At 38.0% G+C, this 25,676-nt stretch overlaps 1 protein-coding gene and 1 long non-coding RNA gene across 3 annotated transcripts in view; both read right to left on the bottom strand.

The window, feature by feature from the left end:
* CDK14 (cyclin dependent kinase 14) overlaps window positions 1–25,676 on the bottom strand; it is a 348,887-nt gene that overhangs the window by 321,090 nt on the left and 2,121 nt on the right. For both annotated transcript variants that reach the window (XM_080582561.1, XM_080582560.1), the window contains exon 2: window positions 21,125–21,156. In XM_080582561.1, coding sequence (XP_080438687.1) covers window positions 21,125–21,156 — 32 coding nt within the window. The remainder of the gene's footprint in view (window positions 1–21,124; window positions 21,157–25,676) is intronic.
* Window positions 327–21,118, bottom strand: LOC308190819. Its single transcript, XR_013947504.1, has 2 exons — window positions 4,930–21,118; window positions 327–4,588 (listed from the first exon to the last, which is right to left on the bottom strand). It is a non-coding gene; the product is annotated as an uncharacterized lncRNA (long non-coding RNA).

The raw sequence follows: 25,676 nt of genomic DNA, 5'->3' as shown, positions 1-25,676 counted from the left end.
TAAAGTACGGCAAAAGTATGGAATTACTTTTGTCCTTTGACTGAGGAACAAAACAAAATCAAAACCAGAAAGACATTACTGCATGGGAACTGCTGGACAAAATAAGTCATGCATTTTGCTGAATGATGAGAGCTTGAAAAGACAGCAACAACCTCAACACAAAACCAGAAAAAAAAAATTCATAACAGATTTACAAAAACATTAAGCCAGTGATGCTTTCCTGTAAGACTACTACCTGAAACATAAGTGAAAAGAAATGGTGAAGTATTTCAAGAGGAATTTTAAGTACCGCTTTAAAAATCCCCATTTTATAAACAGTTTAGTTCTTTTCCTACACATTTCTTGTTTTCCACATACAGAAGCTAGTCGTGGGAGTAAAACAGAAAATTATACCCTTCTGCATGAAGCACTTCCAGCTAGAAAGAGTTCAGAAATCCAAATTCACTGCCTTCCCTCAGTAACTCTACCAGAGACAAGCTCTCAGGGCCACAACTGGCAGGAAATCAGAATGGTGAAGTGACACATCGTTACTCTCTGTGGCATGAATCTCACCAAAAATGTTAATTAAAGCACTTGTTAGTTATCTTGACAAAATTACCCTATTTATCTGCTAAAGAAAACAGACAGCATTGATGATTAAACTGGTGTCATTTACAGCCCGTATTTATACACTGACTTACCTGTAATAAGTTATTTAACTCCCTTCCATCACATTTTGAAAACTGATAAACTTTTCAAATAATTTGTCTAGGAAGAACTTTTTCTATGTGATTGGACACTGAAACTGCCCTTCTTAGGAACCTGGAAATCACTAACATATGAGCCTTTCTCAACTTTTATTTTGATTGTCAAAGGCAAATCAGCCTTTACTGCCCTATTAGAAAGCTCCACTTTCTTTCCAATTTAATTTCTACAAGCCAAGATGTCTTTTCTTCCCTCAGTATCCTTATGTACCCCTGACATGAACTCATTCTGTACAGTACCAAATAAATTACTGAACAAAGATGTCAACGAATCTAGGAAAATAAGCACTGCAGATGAAGATTTAGGATGTGCAGTCTCTCACTCGCACTCATTACCTTTTAAGTATCACGTGCAATTGCTACAATGGTTCACCTGCGTATATAGCACATGGATTTCTGATTATTGGTGCATGTTTTAAAATTTGTTTAAATTCCCTTCTGGGCAAAGGTTGGTCAAATACAGTCAATGTTTCTTTCTCATTAATTAATAGGAGTTGTTTTTTCTTTCACTGTTATTTTGATAGTAAATGTTAAAATGCATGTGAGCTAAGATGCTATATAAAGCATGAATTCCTGCTCTTCTTTCTAGTGCACTGAATAGAAATTTGTCTCTTGTCTGCTGGAGATCTCAAATGACGACTCCCAGACAAAGTTAAAACAATTCAAGGAGTCATTCATCCTAGCAGTATGAGTGCTGATGCGATTATACCACATTTAGAGCTTCATGTCAGAATCTCCATTCCTTGAACATGTGACATTTCTGAAGTGTGCTTAATCACTTTCCAAGATTTTTTTTTTCTTCAGTGCACTTGTGCACATGCACAGAACCATTCCTAAAAGCCTCTGTTTTTCCCCTTTTTACCTAAGGGGTAATAAAACTCTGGTTCACTCTATCTGCAAGACTTATTTAAAGAAACAGATGATATCTCAGTAGACTATACCAAATCTAAGTTCAATCCTCAGCTATGGATTTTCAGTTTAAGTTATTCCATCTTCCTGTATTTCAGTTCATTACCAGAAGTGGAGGCAGTAATCTTTACTTACCACATGAACAGGAATAACGCAAATGAAGAACGCACTCTGGAAATACTTTCTATTTAAACTGTATAGCCAGAAGAAGTTCATCCAGAGAACTATGAATATTCTCCAATTCTAGCCACCCCTTAATAGGCCTCTCTGACTTTAAACAAGAAAACGTAGCAGCCACATTCTTGGTTGCAAATTCTCATTCCCATGCCTGGGAAAATGACAGTATCAAAAGCCTGCCCAGCTGAGGAGAGCACCTCCTTAGATACCAGCAACAATGACTTTTCCATTCCAGTTAAAAATGGAGTTCTCCCTCCATCCCCCACACCCCAACATTTGCACGGATAAAAGACGACGTATACTCACTTCCAGTCACCTTTCTTCCTTTCTTCTACGTCTTTGACAGACATTTGTCAGAGTATATTTTCGTTTTTCCCTTTACCACAGTCTCTTTATCAATAACTGCGCGTTAAGACCTGATGTTCCCTAATTATTTTCTCCTGAATACAAGCCATTCAGCACATTAAAATCTACTGGGAAAACAGGGAGATACGAGAGTAGAGATACGAGATACCATTATGCTAAAAGGCATGAATGGGTCAACTGTTTCTCTTTTGATCTGTAAACAACTACAGACGTCCTTGACAATGTGGCTTTGCTAGACAAATGAAAGGGAACTAGAATGCTGTTTCCTCACTTTCTCAGAGGTCTGAGACCTTTTGTCCAGAACTCCAGGCCTGCCCCTTCCAGCAAGGAACCCCCCAAATCTTTAGAGTAAGTCACCACATAGCACTCATGCCAACAGAGAAAGGTGGACAAAGAGAATGTCCAAAAGCTTCAAGGCACACCGCGACACTCACTATAGAAGTAGTGTGATCAGTTTATAATAATGCATATGCACGTCCGCCATGAAATTATTAATGTAACATACTTTTCCTTTTAAATTTAATATAAAAGATATTAAGTAAAGCAGTTATTAGCAGAGGTTCTCAGGTGTCACCAGTCAGTTAGCACCATGTGGTATCATGACTCATTTAAATTTAACAGACAAAACAAAAGTTTCCTTCATAAAACCTGTTAGCCAACTCTTTCCGGGAAATCACGTTTAAAGCAGTGACCTTAGAGCAGGAGCTCCAGCCTTAGAGTCCTGTGTCACCTGGGTTAATGCCCTTCCAAAGCATGTAAGCACTGCTGTACGTGTTGCTGTTTGTCACAGTGTCACCTGGAAAACAATCTAAGGTGCACTGGGTCTGGCTGAGATAGAGTTTATCTTTTTCTTATCTGTGACCAAGTGTTGATAACACACCAGTGTTTTAGCACTGCTTGCACAGCATCAAGACCTTGTCTCTCACCTCTTCTGAGGTCCCTTCCAGCATAAATTGTCTGATTGTCTTTCAGTCTAAATTTTTGTATGCCACTTTCCTATACAAAGCTATTTTATTGCATACTTATGAGCTCATGCAAATCCTGAATAGTAATGGCACAGGTAACAGACCCCTAACAACAACCGTGCAAACAGCACCAACACTGCAAAAACTCCAACACGACAGAGCAAAAATAAAGAACTAATAGTTCCTTTAAGAAAAAAAAAAAAACGCTAATTTGAGACAAGTAGTACTCTGAAGCATAAGCACCAACATGAAGAGAATGGGAAATGAAAGTGACTCCACAAAAGTAGCCATATATAGTACAAAAACTAAATTGTTTGACATATACAACAATCTGTAATGTATTACTATAAGAGCTACAAGCAAGATACTTGAACATAAGATAAACAATTTTGAAATACAGATGACAAGCATGACTGTAAGAAAGAGGTCAAAACTTATATATGATCTTTGTTAAATATGAAGCACAGTTAATTCTCAAAGAAACTGAACATTACAGAAAACTAGGCTGGTCCTCAAAAAAAAGGAAAAAAAAAGAAAATAAAAAAGAAAAAAAACAGCTCCCCCCTAAAAAAATTGTTTCAGATAAGCTGTCTTATAGAAAAGATTTTTCAGGACCAAAATCAGAGATAGATCTGCCTCCCAAGACAGAAAATTGTTTGCTAATCACCAAACTCAGCTGGGCTGTAAGATATGCAGGCTGAACCATGATCAGCTTTTCTACAGTGGGCTGAATCTTCTTTGAAAAAAGGAGAAATGAGGGTTTTGGTCCCATTATGAACAAAAAAAGCATCAGAAATCTCAGTACTTTGAAGGACAGATAAAGTGTTTATTTCCCAGCTTAAAGAGTTAGGTTATATGCTCATACCACAAAGGAATCTTTACTCACAACTCTTAATCTGATGTTAAGCAAAAAAAAAAAAAAAAAAAAAAAGACATATGCATGTATATATGCACACAAGAAAAATGCCTACAGAGATATCCAAGCTTGAAGGAAACAGAATACAAACAAATTAAAGCAAGTCCCTGTGGTCCCCTTTGAAAATAATGCACAGGAATACAAGCCATACGGTAAAACTATACCTACCAGGAATGGAAATAAACCACTAGATGTTAACAGGAGCTGGAGGAAAACAGTTTAGATATAACTTATTTTGAAGTCTTAAGAATTATTAAGAAAGCAGAGAAAAGTCTAACGGTAAACATTTTATTATGTTAAGTAGTGTTTCCTGTAAAGTTCACAAAACTTGGGGAGAATAAAGTCACATTTTGAATCTTATTTAAGTGATAAGACATCTTCCTCTCCCTTGAAAACATGCAGATGCCTTCATTATGCTCCCACTTTTCTTCACTGTTCTCTTCATTCTTCTTTCTTGGCTCCAGGTTATACTGCATCAGATTTGCCAGCAGCTCTACAGATTAGGTAGACTTCTAGGAGACAACTCATTTCAGGGGAAAAAAAAAAAAAAAGAAGAAAAAAAGTTCTCTTCACTTATGCCAGGCATCTGATAAAGATAAATCATGAACTGCAAAAGATTAACCGATGCAAAGCTATGACTACGCCTGGAGTTTTGCCAGAAGTAGTAGTATTGTTTAACAATATTAGCCCCAAGAAACATTACCAGACCATTGCGATTTTCAAAACGTCCCTAGCTCTGTGCAGTAAAAACCAAAGGTAAGAAAGCCAATACCGGATCAAACTGCTCTGCCCAGTCTGCTTTCTCTGACACTCAATAGATAAGCTCTGTGGTTTCTGTTGAGGGAGCACATACCCTTCCAGTGAGAGTCACCTCCAGATGGTTTTCATTTGTCCCCTCCTCCAACATCTGCTTGGCTGCCCAGACATGCTTTGCTCTCTCAAATCTTGGGAAAAATCCCACACACACCAAGAGCCCTGCAAAGGCTTTTACCTCCAGAACAGGCCCCGGAGCACCTTTACTGTGGGAAGTCAGGAACAGCAACACGAGGTGATGAGATCAATTCAATTAAGCTCTCCACAAAAAACTTTCGTCTTTTCAATTTATTTTTAATCACCTCATCTACATCATTCATAATTTTGCCTATCTGTCATATTCAGCCTTGGTGGTCTTTTCCAGACTTAATGATCCCAATCTACTCAGTTTCTCCTTACAACACAGCTGTTCCATATCCCCATAACTGTTCTTACTTTCTCCAGCTCCAGCCAAGCCTTTCCAAGAAACTCCCAAAGGCACCTCAACAAAGTACCTTAGACAGCGAGAGCAAAGAATAAAATGGTGACCCCTTCTCTATAGGTATGCAAAGGAACACCACATATAACTCCCTCTGCTGTCACCTCCCCAACTCCTTCAGAGCATCAAGGTGGAAACAGAGAAGGAGCTGGGCAGCATGCCTCTTATCTATAAAAGCTGAGAATATACTAGCAATGTAACTGCTAGCTTCCCCTCCCAAATCCTTCCAGTCAACATGAGGGAAGTGATTTACATCAAGCATGCAGATGGTAAAGTTTATACAGAATATGTATAACAGATAAAGGCAGGATGAAATGCCCAAGTCAAGACCCAACCTGCCAAACATGGAAATCCGTAGTTTGAATACATCATTTTACAGACAGCAATTAATTTATTTTGTACATGCATTCATCCCCAGAAAAAAAAAATAGTTTGAATAGGCTTAGAACCAATGACCAATTTTCACTTATATTTGAGAACAGTGTTTCTAAATCATTACCTATAAAGACTGAAAGTCACACTATAAATATTTCTGATATTCTTAGTTACCTCTTAAACATACTTATTTATAACTCTTTATTTTATAATATGTTATATATAACATACGAAATATAAATTATATAATGTATATAGTTTATTATACATTTCTCACTGCAGTTTATTTATTAGTCTACAGAGAGAGAGAGTGATATATGTATGTAACATATATAGACTTATAAACAGACTGCAGAGTGAGAAAACTCATTTTCTGACAAGAAGCCTGGGGAACAGTTCATTTTCATAGTAAAGCCACATAATAAGATTTAGGAGTGAGGAAGGAAAGGAAGAAGGGGAGATACCTACGAATGCATCAAAGCTTCACTTAAACTGTACAAAAGATGCATCAGCTAGGCTGAAGTAGAATTATAGAGACTTCACAAGGAAAACTTAAGTATGAAATAATTTTAATTTTCTCTCCAAATGAAAAAGAAAGCTCTTCCTTCAAAAAGCACATTACAAAATACCTGAAAGTTGAGTTTATATGCCTGCTGCAGTTGCAAGGGACAAAAATATTTATGGCATGATTTGTACATTGTCATGTTAATCACTTCTACACCTCTTGTCAGCAATCAATCAATGCTGCTAACATTTATCTGAGCAATAACCATTGTTTTCAACAAAAAAAAATTACTACCTTGTGCCTGTTTTTCTTACTAAGTACCATTTTACAAATCAAGGCCTTGATTTTACACCTGTTCAAGTTTTTGATATATTCATGTAGTTCCCTGGAAATCACTGAAGCTCTTGAGGCACAAAGCAGACTGAATTTCATTCTTTGCAAAAATTTACTAAGAATTTAGGAAGCCAGTTGCAAAATCTACCTCAGTTGCCAACTGAGAAACACACAATGAACTGCTCATTAAAAGGTGCCTAAATTTATGTCGTCATCTATGTTAATAGGGTAGTAAGCTTCTGAAATTTATTTTTGTGAACAATTAAAAAAAAAAAACACACTTGAATTCTATCCGAAATAGGAGAAAACTAACAAACCCAGCAGAATATTGAAGACAGATAACAAAGAAGTAGGGAATGATGAAGTTGAGGACTCTAACGTTTAGGACCTGTCTAGATCTTCCACAAGTAATAAAAAGAGAGATAGGCTTATAGCTCACACTAATTCTACTAAGATCTTTATGCTATTTTTAGTGGCACAGCTAAAAGCTCATTAATTAGAAATGCCAAAATGCACCTAAACACTGGAGTTTTGTTTTGCATTTTATCATTTGTCTCAGTTGTTAACTTTAGCCATTAAGACAGAACACAATCTGTTTCAATCACCACAATTCACTAACCCATGGCTGATTTTTCATGATGTGCTTTGGGATTAATTTTTTAGTATTTTACACAGTAATTAGCTACTCTGGGAGCAAACCATCTCCAGGGAATCATTAATTAATTACAGTCATGTTGTTTATTAATGCATATTTCTCTTTTCCAAAACTGTGCAGAGAGGGTGAACATAATTTAGTCCATTCTCTTAAAAACATAAATTAATAATTCTGTTTTACTGTACAATTAATCATGGCCCGGTTTTAAAACGTCCCCAAGTTTGATCATGCAGGAGCCTAGGGGTGCCATTTTTATTTTATTTTTATTTTTTTAGCATAATGAGCACAATCTTTTGAACTCTTCTATTGAAGAAGTTTGCTGATCAAGACAGAGCTTCATGAACAAGTTAGCAGGATGTAAGCTGTCCTGCTATTACAGAATGGCAGGTACTCCACAATAAGAGCATGTAAAGAGGCAATTCCAGACAAATGAAGGAAAGTTAATATGAAGCAGTTTACGCCTTAAGTTACGTGCGTGATCACGTGCCCATGTCAGACAGAAAACTGAAATACAGGTATGCCATGCATTCAAAAATACAAGTCATTCAGCTGTGTTTTGTTGACGGCAGCTTTATGCATAAACAACTACAACAAAGTTATAGGTACAACATTACCCTTCCCATTAGGAATACAACCCCATTATCATCACCAGCTCTCAGACTCCTTCCTATAAATCAGGGGTAAGGCCTTCAAGCAATAAAACCAGGAATGACAACCAGGGGTCCTTCTGACAGTCAATAAGAGGAAAATGAGAAATTCTGGTCACATTCTGGTTCCATGACTCTTTTTTCCATATGATATTTCTTAATACTAATGCCAGTTCCAACACCAGAAACATTTCAGGATTAAGCCTATGAACAGAGACATTCACCACAGGAAGCACGTAATGACCACATTTTAGATCAAGAATTTAGAGGTTTCAACCAGCCCAGACTCATTTCTTATAACTCCACACTATGTGCATTTGTGAAGAGGATGAAACATGTCTGAAGAGCAACTAAATTAGAAAACTAAGGAAAACAAACACGTGCAGTAAGTAATATATGTAATGGGATATTCCCCCTTCCCTTAGGTTTACAGAGGATAAACTATATACTAACATCAGTATCTCCCCTCTCCTCCACACTGCCTAAAACCACTACTGATCAAGACATAAAGAAAGTTGTTTGCTTTCCTTTAGCACTGTCCCTCCCCCAGTTTTAAAAGTGTCCTTTAAAAAGTGAAAAATCAAGACATGGTGTAGAATTCCCCTCATTTGACAAAGCTCTGTGTTGTTTACTCGAGAGTATCAAGTGTTAGAGGCTTGGGGAGGGAAAGAAACGGGATTTTTCCAGAGGTGTCTTAGGCAGACGAGCGATGGATAGGAATGAGCTTCTAAAGAAAAGCTTTTCACTACAAATGCTTTTACAGAATCTTCACATCTGGATTTCTTTTAAGCTTTCATAAACAAGAGCTTTGAAACAGTACCTCTGACATTCTTTATAGAACTTGAACCACAAAAACTTGCAGTGCACTGTATGGAATTACATTTGAAGCAGATCACCTCTCCTCACAAAAACATTTAAAATATCATTAGTGTTTATATACAACATAACTAAAAGTCAATTGTTTTTGACACAAGTGATGCAAAAAGCTTCAAACAGACTGCAAAAAGAAGCCTGCAATAAAGTGCATGAATCACAGAACGGTTGGGGTTGGAAGGGACCTCTGGAGTGCCTTCCAATCTCCTTCTGCTCCAAGGATGGAGACTCCAAGACATCTCTGGGCAACTTGTGCCAGTGCTGTCACCCTCACAATAAGATGTTTCCTGATGTTCAGACAGAACCCCCTGTGTTTCAGTTTGTGCCCACTGTCTCTTGCCCTGTCACTGGGCACCACCAAAAAGAGCCTGGCTCCATTTTCTTTGTACCCTTCCTTCAGGTATTTATATGCATTGATAAGATCCTCCCTGAGCTTTCTCTTCTCCATGCTAAGCAGTTCCAGCTCACTCGTCCTTTCCTTATTGGAGAAATGCTCCACTCCCTCAACCATCTTTGTGTCCCTTTGCTGGACTCTCTCCGGTACATACAGGCCCACGTACTGGAGAGCCCAGAAATGGACCCAGCCTTCCAAGTGTGGCCTCACTAGGGATGAATAAAGGGGAAGGGTCACCTCCCTTGATCTGCTGGCAGCTGTCATACTGATGCAGCCTAGGATACAATTAGGCACCTTCACAGCAAAGGCACGTTGATGGCTCATATTCAACTTGGTGTCCAACAGGACCCCCAGCGCTTTTTCTGCAAAGCTGCTCTCTACCTGGTTGGTACCCAACGTAATCATTTTTAGAAAACAGTGTTGACCGGTCTTAGAGACAGAGTCTCCTCTTTTCCCTGATCTGGATTTCATCTTGTACCCAGTTAAAGGCTGTAATGGATGCCCGCGGGACTTATTGCCAATGTAACTGTCCCTAGGAGCGGTTCATGGCATTACTGATACACCAATAGACCATGAGTGCAAGTGGTGTCCTGGGGTTAAACAGGGGAGTTGCAACTCACTGAAGTTCAATCTAATTCCTGCCTTTATCACTGATTTGCTATCCATATTTTAAGTTTTGAAGAAAACTAAGAAGCAGACTCTGAGTATAATTAATAGTTTCCCCCTAAATAACTCTAATTCCATTTACGTTCTTTGGCAAAAGAAAAAATCAAATTTTTGCCTTCCCCTCCAAGAGGCCTCCTCTCTCCATTTTCACAAGAGATAGAAACTGAGCAAGGAAGATAGTCATGGCATTCTTCCAAACTTTGACAATAAAATAAACAGGATTCACACAATTTTCCACAATGAGGACTCACTCACAGCAGAACATCTGCTCCAAAGTCTTACATCATCACTGAACCCTAGCAGCCTCTTGAAATCCCTTCTTGGACTCACCAGCTTATCAGTGAGTATTAAACATACTCATGAGCTCTGCCAGGTTCTACAGGCATAGATTCAAATACGTGTCCTGCCTGAAACTTGACTGGTGACACCAAAATGAAACATCATTTCAACTGTAAAAATCCATGTGATTTCTACCGCACTTCTGGAAGAATGAAATAATCAGTGCTTACACTAAACCTACCAGTATCTCAATTAGAACATTTTTGATATTAATGCAGAAAACAACTTTTAGAAAAAGAGCTTCCCTGGCAAGAGTGTTCAAATATACGAGAACCATTTTTCTTAACAGTAACTTAGATTTTTACTTTTGATACAGTATTTTGCTAAATATCATCACTTTGGGTTCAAAGTATGAGCTCGAACATTGTCTTATGTCCAAATATAATGCATGATTAAGTATTATCTCCACAACACCGAAAATAACTGTTCTGGAGATTTAAGAAATACACGTACTTAGTCTAATTTGTAACTGCTTGCTTACTTCAAACTTTGGTTTCAAAGACAAAAATATCATTTTCTTACTGAGTTGAACAGAGAAAGTCTGAAGTGTTACAGTATACCTTTTAAAGAGCAAGCAAATTGAGCATATCCCTTCATCTTCTCTGAGCTTCTATCATGACTTGACAATGGCCAGATGCATCACATTTAACTGAGACATGCTACACAAATAAATAAATAAATAAAGCCTCTCAAGTATTTCTCCAGATGTTCCTCTCTGGTTTCTGGAATTCTGTGCATCTCCAAGGTCAGCATGAGAAGTCTGTAACATCCTGTTTCTAACTGGTAATTTCTTTTTAAATATATATATAGACAGAGACCTTTTTTTTCCTCCAGAAAGAGCAAACCTGCAATCATGAGACATTTTGCATATTTAAAGAAACTAAGAATGATAATTAATTTGATGAATCAAAGTGGCATCATTCTTTGTATGGATAAGCTATACTTTTTTTTTTTTTGAGCAAGTATAGATTACTATTGTAACTGTAAAACTGCATCAGTAATTGGCATCAGCAAAGCAGTGCAGGAAAGTCAATAAAGAGAAGCCACCATCACTTCTGCTACTGCCCCACGGCAGCAGGCAGCCCGCAGGTGCTCCCCTGCTCTCCCTGCCTGCTGTGTTTGGGACGCGTGGTCCCACCTCTGGCTGCACTCCCATGCTGCCTGCAGCTGCCTCTACAACTGGCAAGCACTTCAGCAACTGCCCTGTCACCGCGGACAAGGAAACCATTCCAGTCCAAGAACAAGACAAAAAAAAAAAAAGATAAATGGTGAATACTGATAATTACATGCTGAGACTAAGCCATAAACAAAATCAGGCACAAAACAGAGGGGAAAAATAAAATAATAAATAAAATAAAATACAATCAAATCAAATCAAAGAAGCATACATATGCCTTAAGACCTAACCAAGAGCTACCGACACTGTCTTTGGACTATAATGCAGTTTTGGTCACAGTACGGGGTGAATGAAAGTAAAACGAAGCCAGAAACTGTTACAAGAAGACAACTATTAATCCCAAATGATACAGAAGTGGTTTAACACACCAGCCCCATGTTGGGGGAAAGGGAACTAGTCTTCTGACAAAAGAAGTTATCAAAAATAATGTGAAAAATCTTGTTTCTCTGTCAAGAAAAATCACTGTATGGTAATAAAGAGATGGAGATTAAAAACAAGGGGATACTGACTAAACACTACATCAGCTTCAGCTTCAATACATTCTTCTTCTAACTGTTCTCTCTAACTGCCTAACAAAACAGTGAGGAAAAATGCTTTTGCTGAGAGGGTATTAGCTTAAGAAAATAATATGAACCAAAATACACGTCCTAGTCTCAACACTGCTTCTTGCAACATCCTTAGGATAACAGAAAGCCTTCCAGATTTCAAAGCTGAAGGGCATCTCTGACCTAACTAATAACAGTAAGTGACCTCAAACAAATTTTCCAAGACTGTTAAATTTTCAAAACTGTAGTCAGAAAACAAGTTCAAGAACAGCATGAAGCCAGCCTCAGGTATGGTTTCAGGATCAGTGTGACCACAAATCCAGTGAAACAGTTCCAGAGAAGGAAAAGGAAGACAAAGAACCCATTAAAGTAAAATAGTACTGACCACGATACTGCACAATTAAAAATCCACCAGTAACAAGAATTTCATTTTATTCCAACAGAAACAGGAAAATTCCTCAAGCATGTATGTATGGAAGTACATCATCTTGCATGGTGTGTTATCAGACTCAGAAGTTCACATACAAAGAAAAGCCCTACAGAGCATGTCAGCAGGAAAAAAAAATATATCTATGTAAGTCACTGGTTTTTCTGGGCTTGCACAGCAGTGAACAGCTTCTAAAGCTAGTAACTTTGCTCCTATTTCTCAAGACTGAAAAAGACGAACATCTGGATACTACAGGGAAACTTAATTCAGATTAAGTAACTAGCTCAAGAGAACCCAATTCCAGTTCTTAATCAGAATTATCGATAAAGACCTTTACAAGGTCCTGTCAGTGGTCTTGCCACCATATTTTATCACTAAGTTTTCAGCAGTATTCACTCTCAGTTGTGGTTATTAAATCACTACTAGTATTTCACATTTAAGTAACCTATAGTACTCACATTTGAATCACAAAACTTAAGTTTGAAAATTGCTGTACCTGGAAAGAGCAAAAGAAGTACTAGCAGCTGGCACTGAAGTACAAAGCTTTGCTGGAAGAGGAAAGAGATAAACAAACACCAGAATAAATAGAGAAAGAGGTGTAGGGCAATGACAATTTCTTTAAGCCTTAATATCATCATCAAAATGACATTGCGTCATGCACATAAAATACATTTTGCTTAAATAAACAAGTATAACCTGCATTCTCCCTTTCTTCTTTCTTCCACATAAATAAGCAAGAGATGTCAATTGACTCAGAACCTTCATTACTGTGGATGGGATTCTGCAAATACGCAGTTATCGATGACACTGTAACACATCAGATGAGGCATCGTACACACATAATTTCTTAGGAAAGAAAAAATATAGACAGAAGCCATTTATTTTCATTTAGATTCTTTCAGGGGAACAATATTTAAATATAGTCATATGTATGCTAGTACTGTGGCTTGAAGAAATAATAAAAAAGCAATAAAGTCTAAGTACAAGAAAGGTAGGAAAGAGAACCATCAAGAAGGACATAGAATTATTTCTTGTCTTGCAGCTCAGACTACCCAGCAAAGTCAAGAACAAGAAGCTACTGATCCCATATGTAACGTACTCTGTTTGGTAGATACACCAAAGCAGAGTAACAAATAAATTACTACATCCCATCTATACAAAGAAAATAAACAGCAGGATTTACACGTAGGTGCACTTCACCAAAATTTTAACAGCTTGCATTCAGACTCCATGTCTCTGGAATGCATATACCAACTTGTCTGATCCACAGAAACACCCCACACACAAATACATGTGCCCAAGTGAGAGAAGTATTCCTGGAAACTCATCTCATTTTGTAATGTTTCTGATATCTAAAACATTTCCCTGCTGTCCAGAACAGAGGTTAAAACTCTTATATGCCAGCATTTTGGCCAGATCCTCAGAAATCACTGCCATAGGCATGGATTCAGACCAAGTTCTGATCTTTTGCCTTGTCTTTTTCCAAAGAAAAATTAATCACAAGACACGTACACATTAACTAGTGACACAAACACTTCTTCCATCCAATACCCATAGGAGAAGGGAATGCAGAGAAGGAAAGTAAGCAGTGTCATGGTTGACTTTTTTTTTTTTTAAAAAAAAAAAAAAAGGATAAGTAAATAATGTAAACTTTCTGAAAGGTAACTGGATGCGCTGTCAACAAACACACCAGGCAGAAGAATGCACGACTCAGCACATGGCTGGGCAAAGAGTCAAACCACTGCCATTCAACAGATTTAGTGATGTCCCCGGATAAAATTCCTCCCCTGAGCACAACAGAAAAGTTCTAAAATTCTGATCTCATCAAATTCAGGTTCCCCACCAAGGTCAACTCTGTTCTGAGTAAAAAGTCACCATCAAGTAAACCTGAAAATCTTCCAAATGGTCTCTGATTTTGCTTCAAGGCCTTGAAACTGAATGCAATGGGGCAGCCATGCTCCAGTCAGTTTTGCTCCGTTGCTTCTCTGCCATCTGCCAATTACTTATTAGTTTGCACTGTGGTTACCTAGGCCTGCTTCTGAAGCATCTCACGTTTTCCAGAACCCTCCTTTCTTCCCCATGCCACGCAGCACAGGGAAGTGACAGGAATCTCTTAAAGTCATATAAAACAATGAACTTTGATAGTTCTCTGAGAAGTTAAGTGTGGCTTTCCAAAGTTTTTTTTTTTGTTTTTTTTTTTTAACCCACAAGAAGTTTCACAAACAAGCCTTTTTATAAATGACGAAAGACACATCTCTCACATAGCCAATCGAGTAAGAAGCTGTCATACTCCAGTAGAAAGTTTGCAGTCTTCCATCCATTCTTTTCACCCTCAGGCTCACCTGAAGCACTTCTGTTAATTATATGATCAGTTCTCAAGAGGAAAAGATCATTCCCTTTAAGCAGCTGGGAACATCTTTGTAAGAACTGAAGTGTTTATACTGTCCTGCTACAAACCCACACATAGTCACACCACACATCCATCCACAATTCAGATTCATACTTTGTTAGAATGGCCTTAAAGCCCAGCATATGACAACAACAATGAGAAAATCTGCAGGGCAAGCTGCTCTTTAAGCCCTCTCTCTCTAGAGAGCCACTGGATCAACACCAGATCCTCAGTAGTGTAAGCAAAGAGTACTGGAGGTAGGAAGAAGTTGAGCTAGGAGAGGTAGGAACACAGACCCAACCAGATCACTTCCCAGGAAATCTCCTTTGTAAAGGAAAGGCCCAGGAGACATCATCCCCATCCATTCTCCCTCCCAAAGACGGCAGACTGAAGAAATCTCTATCAACAACACAAAGACCTCGTTGTGAATCCAAGGATTGCATAAATGAAGACAGGTCTCCCACAGGAACCATCAGATTGTTGAGCTTTTACCTCCCTCATTCCCCCAGAAAGCTTTTGTCTCTGTTATGTCCCAAGTGATAATTCAGTACTGGAAGTTACTGCTAGTGAATTTATCTTCTGCCTGGAATTATGTTTCCTCTCACTTACTTTGTGATGTATGTCCGAGCAGACCCATCTCTCAGGATGTTTCAATCACCTTTGTACATCTTTGGCAAACTAATGTAAACCACCAGATGAAGGTTTTCTGACCCAGCTCCCTACTTATTATTTAGAAACTGCTTTGACACCTATACTTCTGTTTGTTTTCCAGATTTAATTACAGTATTTTCGTTTTCCTACCACTTCTTCCCAAATCTCTTTTCCCTCAGCCTTCGTTCACATATTGCAACTGTTATCCATATATTACCTGCTTGCCTCTGCACCAAGCAGATGAGAACTGCTGCTGAGAGTCATCGTAAACCCTACGCCAAACCTCAGTTCTCAGTGCTGATAACACCCTCCCTCCACCCTCCCCAAAGGTCTGCGGGCTAATCTTAAACATTACCCACAAAACACTTATTTTAACCATTTCTCTGGAACTTTCCACCGCATAAATCAGTTCAGCAGTCACCAGTCCACTGCTTCTTAAAGGCAAACAGTCACCAAGAAGCAGACAACTAGGCCATGGCTGTAATGATTTTGCAGTACCTTGAAAAATAAAGAATTACCCCACTCAAGAAGGAGGAAAAACAAGGTTTCCAGAATCCTTTGCATTACATGCTTTTCCCTATGTCTGTCACACACCGACCTCAGACTTTTAAGTCTCCCAGGTGTGAAACTACTAATGCTTATTCCAAGATACCACAAAAAGTAACATTAAGTCTCAAGAAGGCTAAATTTCTTTCTTCTCCACCTCTGTTGAAGGCTCCCATAATCCAGATCCTCTGCTGCAGGAGGAGAAGGTAAAGGTATCATTCCATATCTATACTTTCCAATATCCACTGCTCTCTCAAGCTACTTATTATAAAGAAAACATTGAAAAAATTGCACAAATGCTACTTATTGTGTTATGTGCTTCCTGCATTACTGCATTCGTATTCCTCTTGTTCATTCTTTACAGACCTCTACTTTTTTTTCCTGCTCTATCCTTCCTTTTAAATCTTTGAATTCAAAAAGTTCTCTACACAAGACTTCTGGTTCAAGCATAGATGTCTTTTAAACTAAGACTTTCAATGGCAACATCCCACAGAAGGAATAGCCTTTTTGGTTTTGTTTTATTGAAAGAGAGGTTGCAAGAGCAAGCATATTATAGAACCAAGAAGCAGTTTGGCAAAACTCCTTCCCCTTTCACAGACTTCCACTTCAAAAACACAGAGGTTGTTCCATGAATGAAACAACTAAATAAATGAAGTTCAGCTCCCTTGTGCTTGGAGACTATAAATGAAGTAAGAAGTGGATGAGTATTAAGGATTTTACTGAGGTCTGAGTATTCATAACCCTTCCACACAGATTCTCTTATATTTACATGACCTTGCATTCCAGCCTTTCAGTCAGAGGAGATTCTTATCTCTGTCCCTCAGCCAACTCACATGCTTTTTCGTCAAGTATCTAGGAGGCCAGGGCTGGTCAACTTCAAAATTAATGGGAGGAGTCAGAAAGGATTTTGTATGTGGCAGGCGCAATCACAGTATTTCATAAGAAACCCTACAGTTACTTCTCTGATATGCTCTTGAAACTGAACAAAATATAGCTAAACAACAGCAATACAACACAATACATAAAAAACAATAATCCCATAAATTATTCTGAGACTTAAGATTATTTCACTTTGATTTCATTATGACGTTGCTGTTAATTCAGCCAGTGTGCATACATATGACTAAAGGTCTTAAATTACAATTTAAGGGCTCAGAGAAACTGCTAACAACAGAAGAACAAGAACTAACAGCTCAAGACTAACAATAATTTAGAAATAAATCATAAGTGCAAGTAGCTAAGCAAAGGAACAGGTTACGAGCGTTGTGATGGGCTTAGTCACAATATCAACACTGGGTGTCACTCCAACAAATATGCTGCAATTCAGCTACACGCAATTGGCCTCGATCACATTCAAGTGAAAAAGAAAGTAGTTGCACCTTTATAAGACTCAATGGCCAAATTCCACAGTTCCTGTTATACTAAAAGTCCACAGGCATCAAAATAATCCTGCATAGTTGGAAGTTATTACTTGTAACAGAGAAAACTACTGGAACACACACAGGGGGAAAAAAAAAAAAAAAAAGGTTCACTCAAAGGCCAAGCATTTGTTTATAGACAGCTCTTTGCATGTAGCACTACACCTTGTAAGTGTTTACCTCATATCTTGCTATCCGGAGTAGATAATGAGGCAGCACATTGCACATAATCCCTTCTCAATGTTTTGCCTAAAAGAATGAAACAGATGTTTTCTGTACCGAAATCTGCACTCAGAGAGAAGGGAAGATCCTTGGGTTTAGGTTAGGTTGCTTCAAGAAATAGGACAACTATCTTTTGCAGTTGGCCTTCTTCAGAGAACAGGTAACAATATTTCAGGACACAAGAAGATGAAAAACTCTTCTTACTTCCTCTTGCTCAAAGTAACCCTGAAAACAGGCAAGAACACCCTGTACTCCCCACCCCCAAACTATGATATTTCATTCTGCAAGAAACTGACCCATAACCAACTGAAAACAATGAGAATGTCTCGCTGACTTCAGTAGGTATTGGATCAAGCCAATGTTCTGGTTGTCAAAAGGTGACTAGTAAACACTGGTATGATAAAAAGAAAAAGACAACATAAAGACAACATAAAAAGTGGTCTGTATCCCACTCATTTATTCACAGGAGTCTCTGGAAGATGCCATAAATCCTAATGAAGGCAAATAGGATATAAATGGATTTGAACTTCCATATTAATTTGACTGTTTTCACAGACTGAAGTAAAGGCTAGCAGCATCCATATATTTTTTTTTCTTGTCATTTAAAATTTAATCAAAGTAACTTAAAAGCAGGTACAAAAGAGTGACAAATCCTACACTACTCCTTTGTGCTACTGTTGTGCTCTAAGCTTATGGGCAGGACTAAACGCACTGCAAAGATCACTATAATACTTCAGGAACAACTAAAATTATATTCTGGCATGCATCTTACTCATAGGATTTGCTGTTCATGATTCTTTTGGTCCTAATTTACTAGACAGATTAATTTCATAACCCAGAGAAAGCAATTATGTGACACACTTACCTGCCATGTTTGATATCTTAATCTTACTAGTTTCTCTTCAAAATAAAGACTTCCTGCAGCGTTGTACATGTCTGAGCTACTGCATGCAAGTATAAAGTAGGTATAAAAAGATCCACTAAACAAGCTCTTTTTTCCTCCGCATTTCCCAAAGGATAAACAAGTAAGAGCCTGATGCAACACCTAAAATGCGCAGAATAACCTGACAACTGACTTAGCAGCAAACCCAGACCTTGCAGCTTTAGAAAGGTCTTCTTCCCCTTTACGCCATTTTCCCTCTCCCCTCAGAGATTTCAGGTCCCTGCTAGACTGATTTTGCTACTAGTGCTTTGGTCACAATTTAAATGGCTAAAACCATGAATTCTCCTTCTCCACTGAGTCTTCGCCTTCAGTTCATTGTTCATCGCTTCTTGTTCAGTCCCAACTTCACAGGCCAACTTTCCTCCAGGAAGCTGGAAGTGATTGTTGGGAAGAGATGCACAGCATCTCTCAGCACCACGGAAGGATAATCTTTTAATTAAACAGGGAGACTGTGTCAGTTGTTAAATGCAATTAGAGTTTCAATGATTGGCCATACCATTTTTCATAATAAGACCTAAAAAGTTGAGGCAAAACACTACCTAGATAACTACTTACTCTCCCTTCTTTTCATCTGATATTCCCATTTCTTCTCATCATAACTCTGTTCATAACTGCATTCCTGGCAATACCAATATTATGTATACTAGCCAGAAAACTAGAATTCTTTCCTTTCATATCATGCTATGGTCTGAATAGCGTTTTTCAGGATAGCCTTCTGAGACCAACAAATGTGCTCACTTCTCTGCTTGTAAATGTCCTCTCCCTTAGAAGTATGTAACTACGGTCAAGTACACTACTGTTACCAAAGACTGTTTTATTTTCTGATTTGAAGGATGTTTAAAAAGAAAGGAATTAAGTGATATATGGTACGGTCCATTTGATTCATACTTTAGGCTAGATGATCGCCAAGAACTGCTGCATTGAATTTGAAGGGATTAATGAGGACAATATAAAAACTATGCCCGGTTTTCTTCCTTCCAATAAGTGTCACCTAAAACTATGGAACTGATTGATACTAACATCACACCAAACTCTTCCATGCTTACAGGAGATGGAAGAAAATTCTTTTGTGCATTTTTTCCCACTAGCATTCTCTTGCAACCACTGCAGTAAGTCACACGAACAATATGCCTGATTCCATTAAAAACATATCTGACATTTCCCCCCCCCCCGCACACACACACACCCCTGAATTTAAATAGAAAGCACATTCAAGTTGCCTCCTGTTCAAACAGAAAGCCAAGTTTAAAGAAAACATATACAACCTGTAGATAAACAATCCGAAGGGGAAGAGACAGAAGAATTGCCATCTTTGTAAAACAGCATTTTTAACTTTTTATAGATCCATTCAAATTCTGTATCAAATATAACACAAGGTACTTATTGGGTAGGTTATAACACAGATATAACACTGAAGCATTCAGAATAAAGAAAGCACTGAACAAAAATAGACCAGATTTGTAAAAGAAGGATTTAGAAGCTACCAACCACTTATCAAAATAGTCATAACTTTAAAAAGGCATCAAGTTCTAACAGTGCTGTAGTAAAACTGCAATAGTCAGGACCACTGACATACAACAAGGGTTTCTGACACAGTCCAACTCCAGGATCTTCGCTCTAGACATAAGAGGGGTTGAGCTGTATCCAAACTCTGCAACATGCCAGAAAAGTTTAAAACATTTATATTGCTATTAGTGAATTTCAGCAGAGGGGTATAAAATTTCATGTGATCTGTTCAGAAAGAGATGAAGTCTGATTTGATCCAGTATCAAGGACATTACATCACCATTTATTTCAGAATCTGGCATTACTCACCAGCTATCTCGCTGTAATCAGCCAAGACTTAAGCTTACTGCATCCAATAAGGAAGACACAGAATTGCCAGAAGTGTAACATCAACGCTTGAAAATATTACTGTTTGTTTCCAGCTAAGGTGGTGGAGGGCGGTACAAGGCAAGCACTGACTTCAATACTGACAACTCATCACACTTAAGACCTACACCTGTTCCTGCATAAACTTGTGCTGCAGGACAACTAATGCTAACCTGAACCTCTCAAAGCCTGTCACAAATAAATCGAGCACAAATTGTGAACAGCATATTTTAAAAATTAACACATGCATCATATGGCACATAGGACAGACCCCAAACACGACTGCAGTGAATAATCAAGTATCGGTTTTACCAACACAGCTAGCTGTTGGTTTGCTGTGTGTGTGTGTTTCAATTTCACAACGAGCATTTATCTCATTTAAGATCTTCAATACGAAGACAATGCAGCAGCACTTTATATAGTGTTCTCTCAAGAATTACATTTTTATATTGTCTGCATACCTACAAGAACTCAGGTATGTAAAGTTCTATAAAGTATTTGCTCCACATGCACCATTTCTCTGTATGTGACTTTTTTTACACGAACACTACTCATATGACTTTTCAGTTTTATTATATTCAAGAAAACAAGCATTCCATTCAGAGCCCTCAACCACCAAATTCATCTGGTAGTTATTTGGGAAATGAAAACATGTTCAAGCAATATGCATGTATTAACACACATGCATGCAGTAACACTACTGTCTGTGGGTCTCTGAGCACTAGTGAGAAATAGTAAGGGAGATTTGGACTATGTGAGGTACACAGATATTTAACCTACCTCATCAAAGCTGCTATCTTCTTTCTTCAAGGCTTTAAAATAAAAGGAAAAAAAGAAATAGTTATCTGTACTGCATTTCAATGAGCACAAAACAACTAACTCCAGGAAAGAGAAAAACAGAGCAACATTTTCCTGTCATACTATGAAAGAACATGCTGGCATGAATAACAATTTTATACTCAAAATATGAAACTAAATGGAATGTAGGACTGCACAGCATGTTTCCAAGAAACTAAATTTACATATTTATGAAAAATATTATCCTTCCAGGTTAAGGAAAGTAAAAGCCCACAAGTTTCTTTATTTTAATTCTTACTGAGCATTTTATGGAGAGCCTGACTGAACTTCATAAAGCAAAAGCATAATAAACACCTAAACACCTATTCAGCTTGTCAAGTACTAAATCTTTACATTGAAGTATGAATTGTAGCAGGCTTTTGGTGTTTTTCTTTAAACCACATGACTTGCATTAAAACAGATGAGATTTCTGTCTTTCTTACACTAAATCAACAAAAAAGAAAGCATGAAAACAGTATCAAAATCACATGAACTGGTGAAGCGAGACAGATATGAATAGCTCTAAAGTTGTAGCAAGCATTAATCTGATGCAACTTTTTTGCTTTAGCGTACTGGGTGTCTTTACTGAACTGAGAACACAATTTAACTTCTCCAAATCTCCACTGGAACCGTATCAGTCGGAAGGTAGAAGGCCTTTCTTTGCTCTTCACACCACGAACAGAACAACCAGGGACTGGGCACTGCACACTGCACCCTGAAATTGCTCTGCTTTGACTTTTCTTGAAGAGTCAAACAAAAAAAAATATGACAAACCGTTGAGCTGATGATTGCACTACTACTTTGCCATTTAATAATGAATGTCCACAACTTGACAGAGGTAACCTGAATGACCATAGACCCCAGATGGCTCCTGACCACTTAAGCAATATAACGTTTCTTACACCCAAATTTCACTGATTTCAGCAGTGCCCAGCACCTTTAAGGATCTAGACTTCGGTAGTTTCCTTTTTCAGGTGCTCCTTCTCCCTTCAAATCACTTGAGTTTCTAATCCACCACCTCTTCCAAACCCTGTCTTCAGAAACAAAAGCTTAAAATAAAATAAAAACCCCAAAACCATAGCAAGCTGTACCACAGGGATAACTGAGGCAGGTGAGCTCTGCATTGTCACAGGACAGCACTGCAGAAAAGTGTTGCAGCTCTGCAACCTCTGCCCCAGGCAGCAAGCTACAAATCACAGTTTTCCTTGCACAGGAAAGCACAGATGTTCCAGCCTTTGTTTGCTTTCATATTGGCATTTCTTTGGGACATGAAAAATGTATTCCCCCATCTCTGAAAAAATCTCTGAAAATTGCTGTGTTACAATTACTCATCTAGATTCCAGATTTCATGTTCAGTAACAAAAAATAAAAATAAAAAAATAAATTAAAAAAAAAGATTTTGCTGAGAAGATTGAGGCGCACACACTGTACATTTTTATCATGAAATGCATTTTTATGGTCTGAAAGGCCTGACAAAACATTTTCAGACTGTCAGTCCCAAGTACCCAAAAATTATGAGTTAGGACATAAAGAAAAGAGAAAAAAAAATATGAACCAGTTTTTAAGAACATATTTTTAATCTTTTTATTTACTTCTCAGGTCACAAGGACATGCAAGCTATAAATATGGAATATGATACACCTGGGTCATGCTGACAAGCTTTTGTCCCTCACCAAAACTCCTGATTTTCACGAGGCCAAAACATTCCAGGAATAACCAAACAACAGATAACCAACATAATTCACAACATAACAGAACAAGAAATGGGAATCTGTGATCCGCTGCATATTTCTGGCTTGTCTTTACTTTCACTTCTAACTTTGACTAAAACAGCTTTTTTCTAAATGAACCTTCAAAAATAGGAATATGAGAGTCCTAGCCCCTCATTTAATCAGCTTCTGCTTAACAACACAATTATTAAATTCACATAGCATCTTCAATCTTCAAAAAAAAACAAAATCAAACCAGCATATTTTACACAATAATAACATTATGAGCATGTTTTCTCATTAATGCAATCCTTTTTTGCAAGTTAAAAAAGCCTCTCCCAATTAAAAAATAAATAAACTGTTTAGAAATGCACTTCTCATTATCTCAGGTATGCCAGCTATGCAAGTGTACATTAGGGGAGATTAGTGGAGATAACCTTTGTATCAGTGAGGAGCTAGTAACAGCACATAGATGCTCAGAGCTGCCACAGACTACTTTTAGTGCACTGTGAACAACCTTCAGCAATGCTTCCTTTTTTTTTTTTTTTTTGACCCTGGTGTTAGTTTTTGACTAAACAGATTGCATAAGAGAAAAAAAAAAAAAAAAAGAGGTTAAATGGCATGAACTGAAAAGATCTCAAAATACGATTTTGGTACTATATTCACTTCAACAAATGCTTAGCCAGGAACTCTTTACATAACTACAGGATGATAATTTTATAAAATTACTGATTATTGATTTTCATTACATAATTATCAAAGGGTAAAACTAAGAACCAAACCTAATAAAGGTTTAAATGCTAAAAGAAACAAGGAGTCAACCGAAACTCAGAAAGTTGGTTGACGTAGTATAATGTGTTTGTGTATACGTACAACAGTGTGTAAGCAAGGAAAGTAGAATTTGTAAACTAATTTGGCTGTTTGTGTAAGAAGGGAAACCTATCAATAAAAAGAATTCTGTACATTTTTCGGATTCTTAGCAATGCAAGTTCTTCACGACATGCTAAATTTTAAGAGATACTCCTTGTAACACCAGAAAACTTCTGGCAGCAGAAATGGTGCATTAAGCAGCAAAGATGGTTAATTCTTCTAGAACTGTCAGCATGTAATTTCTGCAATTAAAGGCCATCCTGTCTATTTTAGAATATAGACTTCAGCTTAGCACCACAGGCCACATGCATTTTTTCCAACACACCATGGTGTCATATTGTGCTTTACCAGACTTGCAAATAGGACAAGGCAATTGTCTACCTCTGAGCCTTGGGATGAAGGCTCAGAGGTAGGCAATTTCACACATCACATTTCTCAGCTCATAAACAGCAAAATAAACAGTTTAATGCTAGGAACTCTGACAGCTATGGTCTGGATCAGCCTGCATCATTTTGCAGGATGAGGATATACAATACAGACAAATTCATGACCCCCTGCCAGTTTCTGGATGCAGTGGCTGAGCTGTATCAGATCACAGTTAGAAAAACGGGCCAAGTCTGCTTGAGGCTACAGTTGGTACAAAATAATGGCTCCTTTCTGCACCCCAGGAATAACTAAGCTGGTTTTAAGTCTGCCTGCTCTTTTATCTAGAGATGCTGGGGGAAATATCCAAAACATCCATACCACATTTCATTTTTTTCTTCTTTTGGGAAATAGCTTCAAACATTACTTAACTTACATACCGTTGCACACTGGGAAAAGAAAAAAAAAATCAAGTTTTGAATTCCTTGCTGATACAGCCTCTCAAATAAAGGGAAGTACTTTGTGGGGAGAAAGTGGTCTTGAAGGTAGTTCAGTGAGTATTAACTTATAACTCCTAGCAAAAACACGCTGCCGATGACAACTCGGATGCGTTTCCACTCCCCTTATCAAAGAAGCTAAAAGTAACATCAATATCAAAATTAAGGGGTCTTGTACTATGGGAAGAATTGTATTTGGCAGCTCAGATAGTGCAAACACTGGGGGATGCCTGGTGCTGCTGCAGCAGGGGAAGGTTCGGCTCACGATTTGACTTGAATACCATGTTACTCTTTCGCTTACATGACTGTGTTCATAACACTATTGTGTACTTGAACCTATGAAAAGATATAAACTGCAGCAGAAAGGGAAAATTTAAAGATCATTGTAGATTTAAAATTGATTGTAACTGAACAGAAGACTGACAAGACTCAAGATTAAATACAGTAATTTACTAATCTCACCACGGAACACCTTATTGCCAAAAAGAGGTGTAAAACCAGAGTGACAAAAAGCCAGAAGACCTTTCCTAATGAGGCTTTGGTTTTCTCTCCTTCATTTCAAAACACAAGTAGAGCAAGCGTTTTACCTGAGCATTTCCTGATATGCAAGTTAAGCGTGTTTTAAACAGAGGCTGGCTTTGCTTGGTCTTATCTGTGGCTGTGGGTATCGGGGAGTGGACTAGGTCCAAATCTCACACTGATAAATTAGAGTTTTTGCTCACAGTGCAGTCCCCGGTGTGATGGTCCCGCTATTAGAGCATCTGAGGATGGAGCAGTCATGCTGGTAGCAGCTGAGTTTAATGACAAAACAGCCACAACAAACAAACAAGCCAGCCTCCCCTGCTCCTGCACTGCACAAAGAGCCAGCATACAGAAGATGTAACAGAATGTGTACCTCCAGCAGGCCAAAGCTCCCAAGGAAACTAAAATGTTTCATTTGGGAAAATGACAAGAGAGACAATGACCCAACAAAGCCACTAAAATGTGCAGAAATTAACACACAGAGAGGTCTTGATGCTAAGAAGGCATTAAGGGGACTGTCACTGCTATGATAAA

The sequence above is a fragment of the Anser brachyrhynchus genome (assembly GCF_964034855.1).
Source record: "Anser brachyrhynchus genome assembly, chromosome: 2".
Lineage (NCBI taxonomy): Eukaryota > Metazoa > Chordata > Aves > Anseriformes > Anatidae > Anser > Anser brachyrhynchus.
The sequence above is the reverse complement of the archived record's forward strand: the minus strand, read 5'-3'. Positions and strand labels throughout refer to the sequence as shown.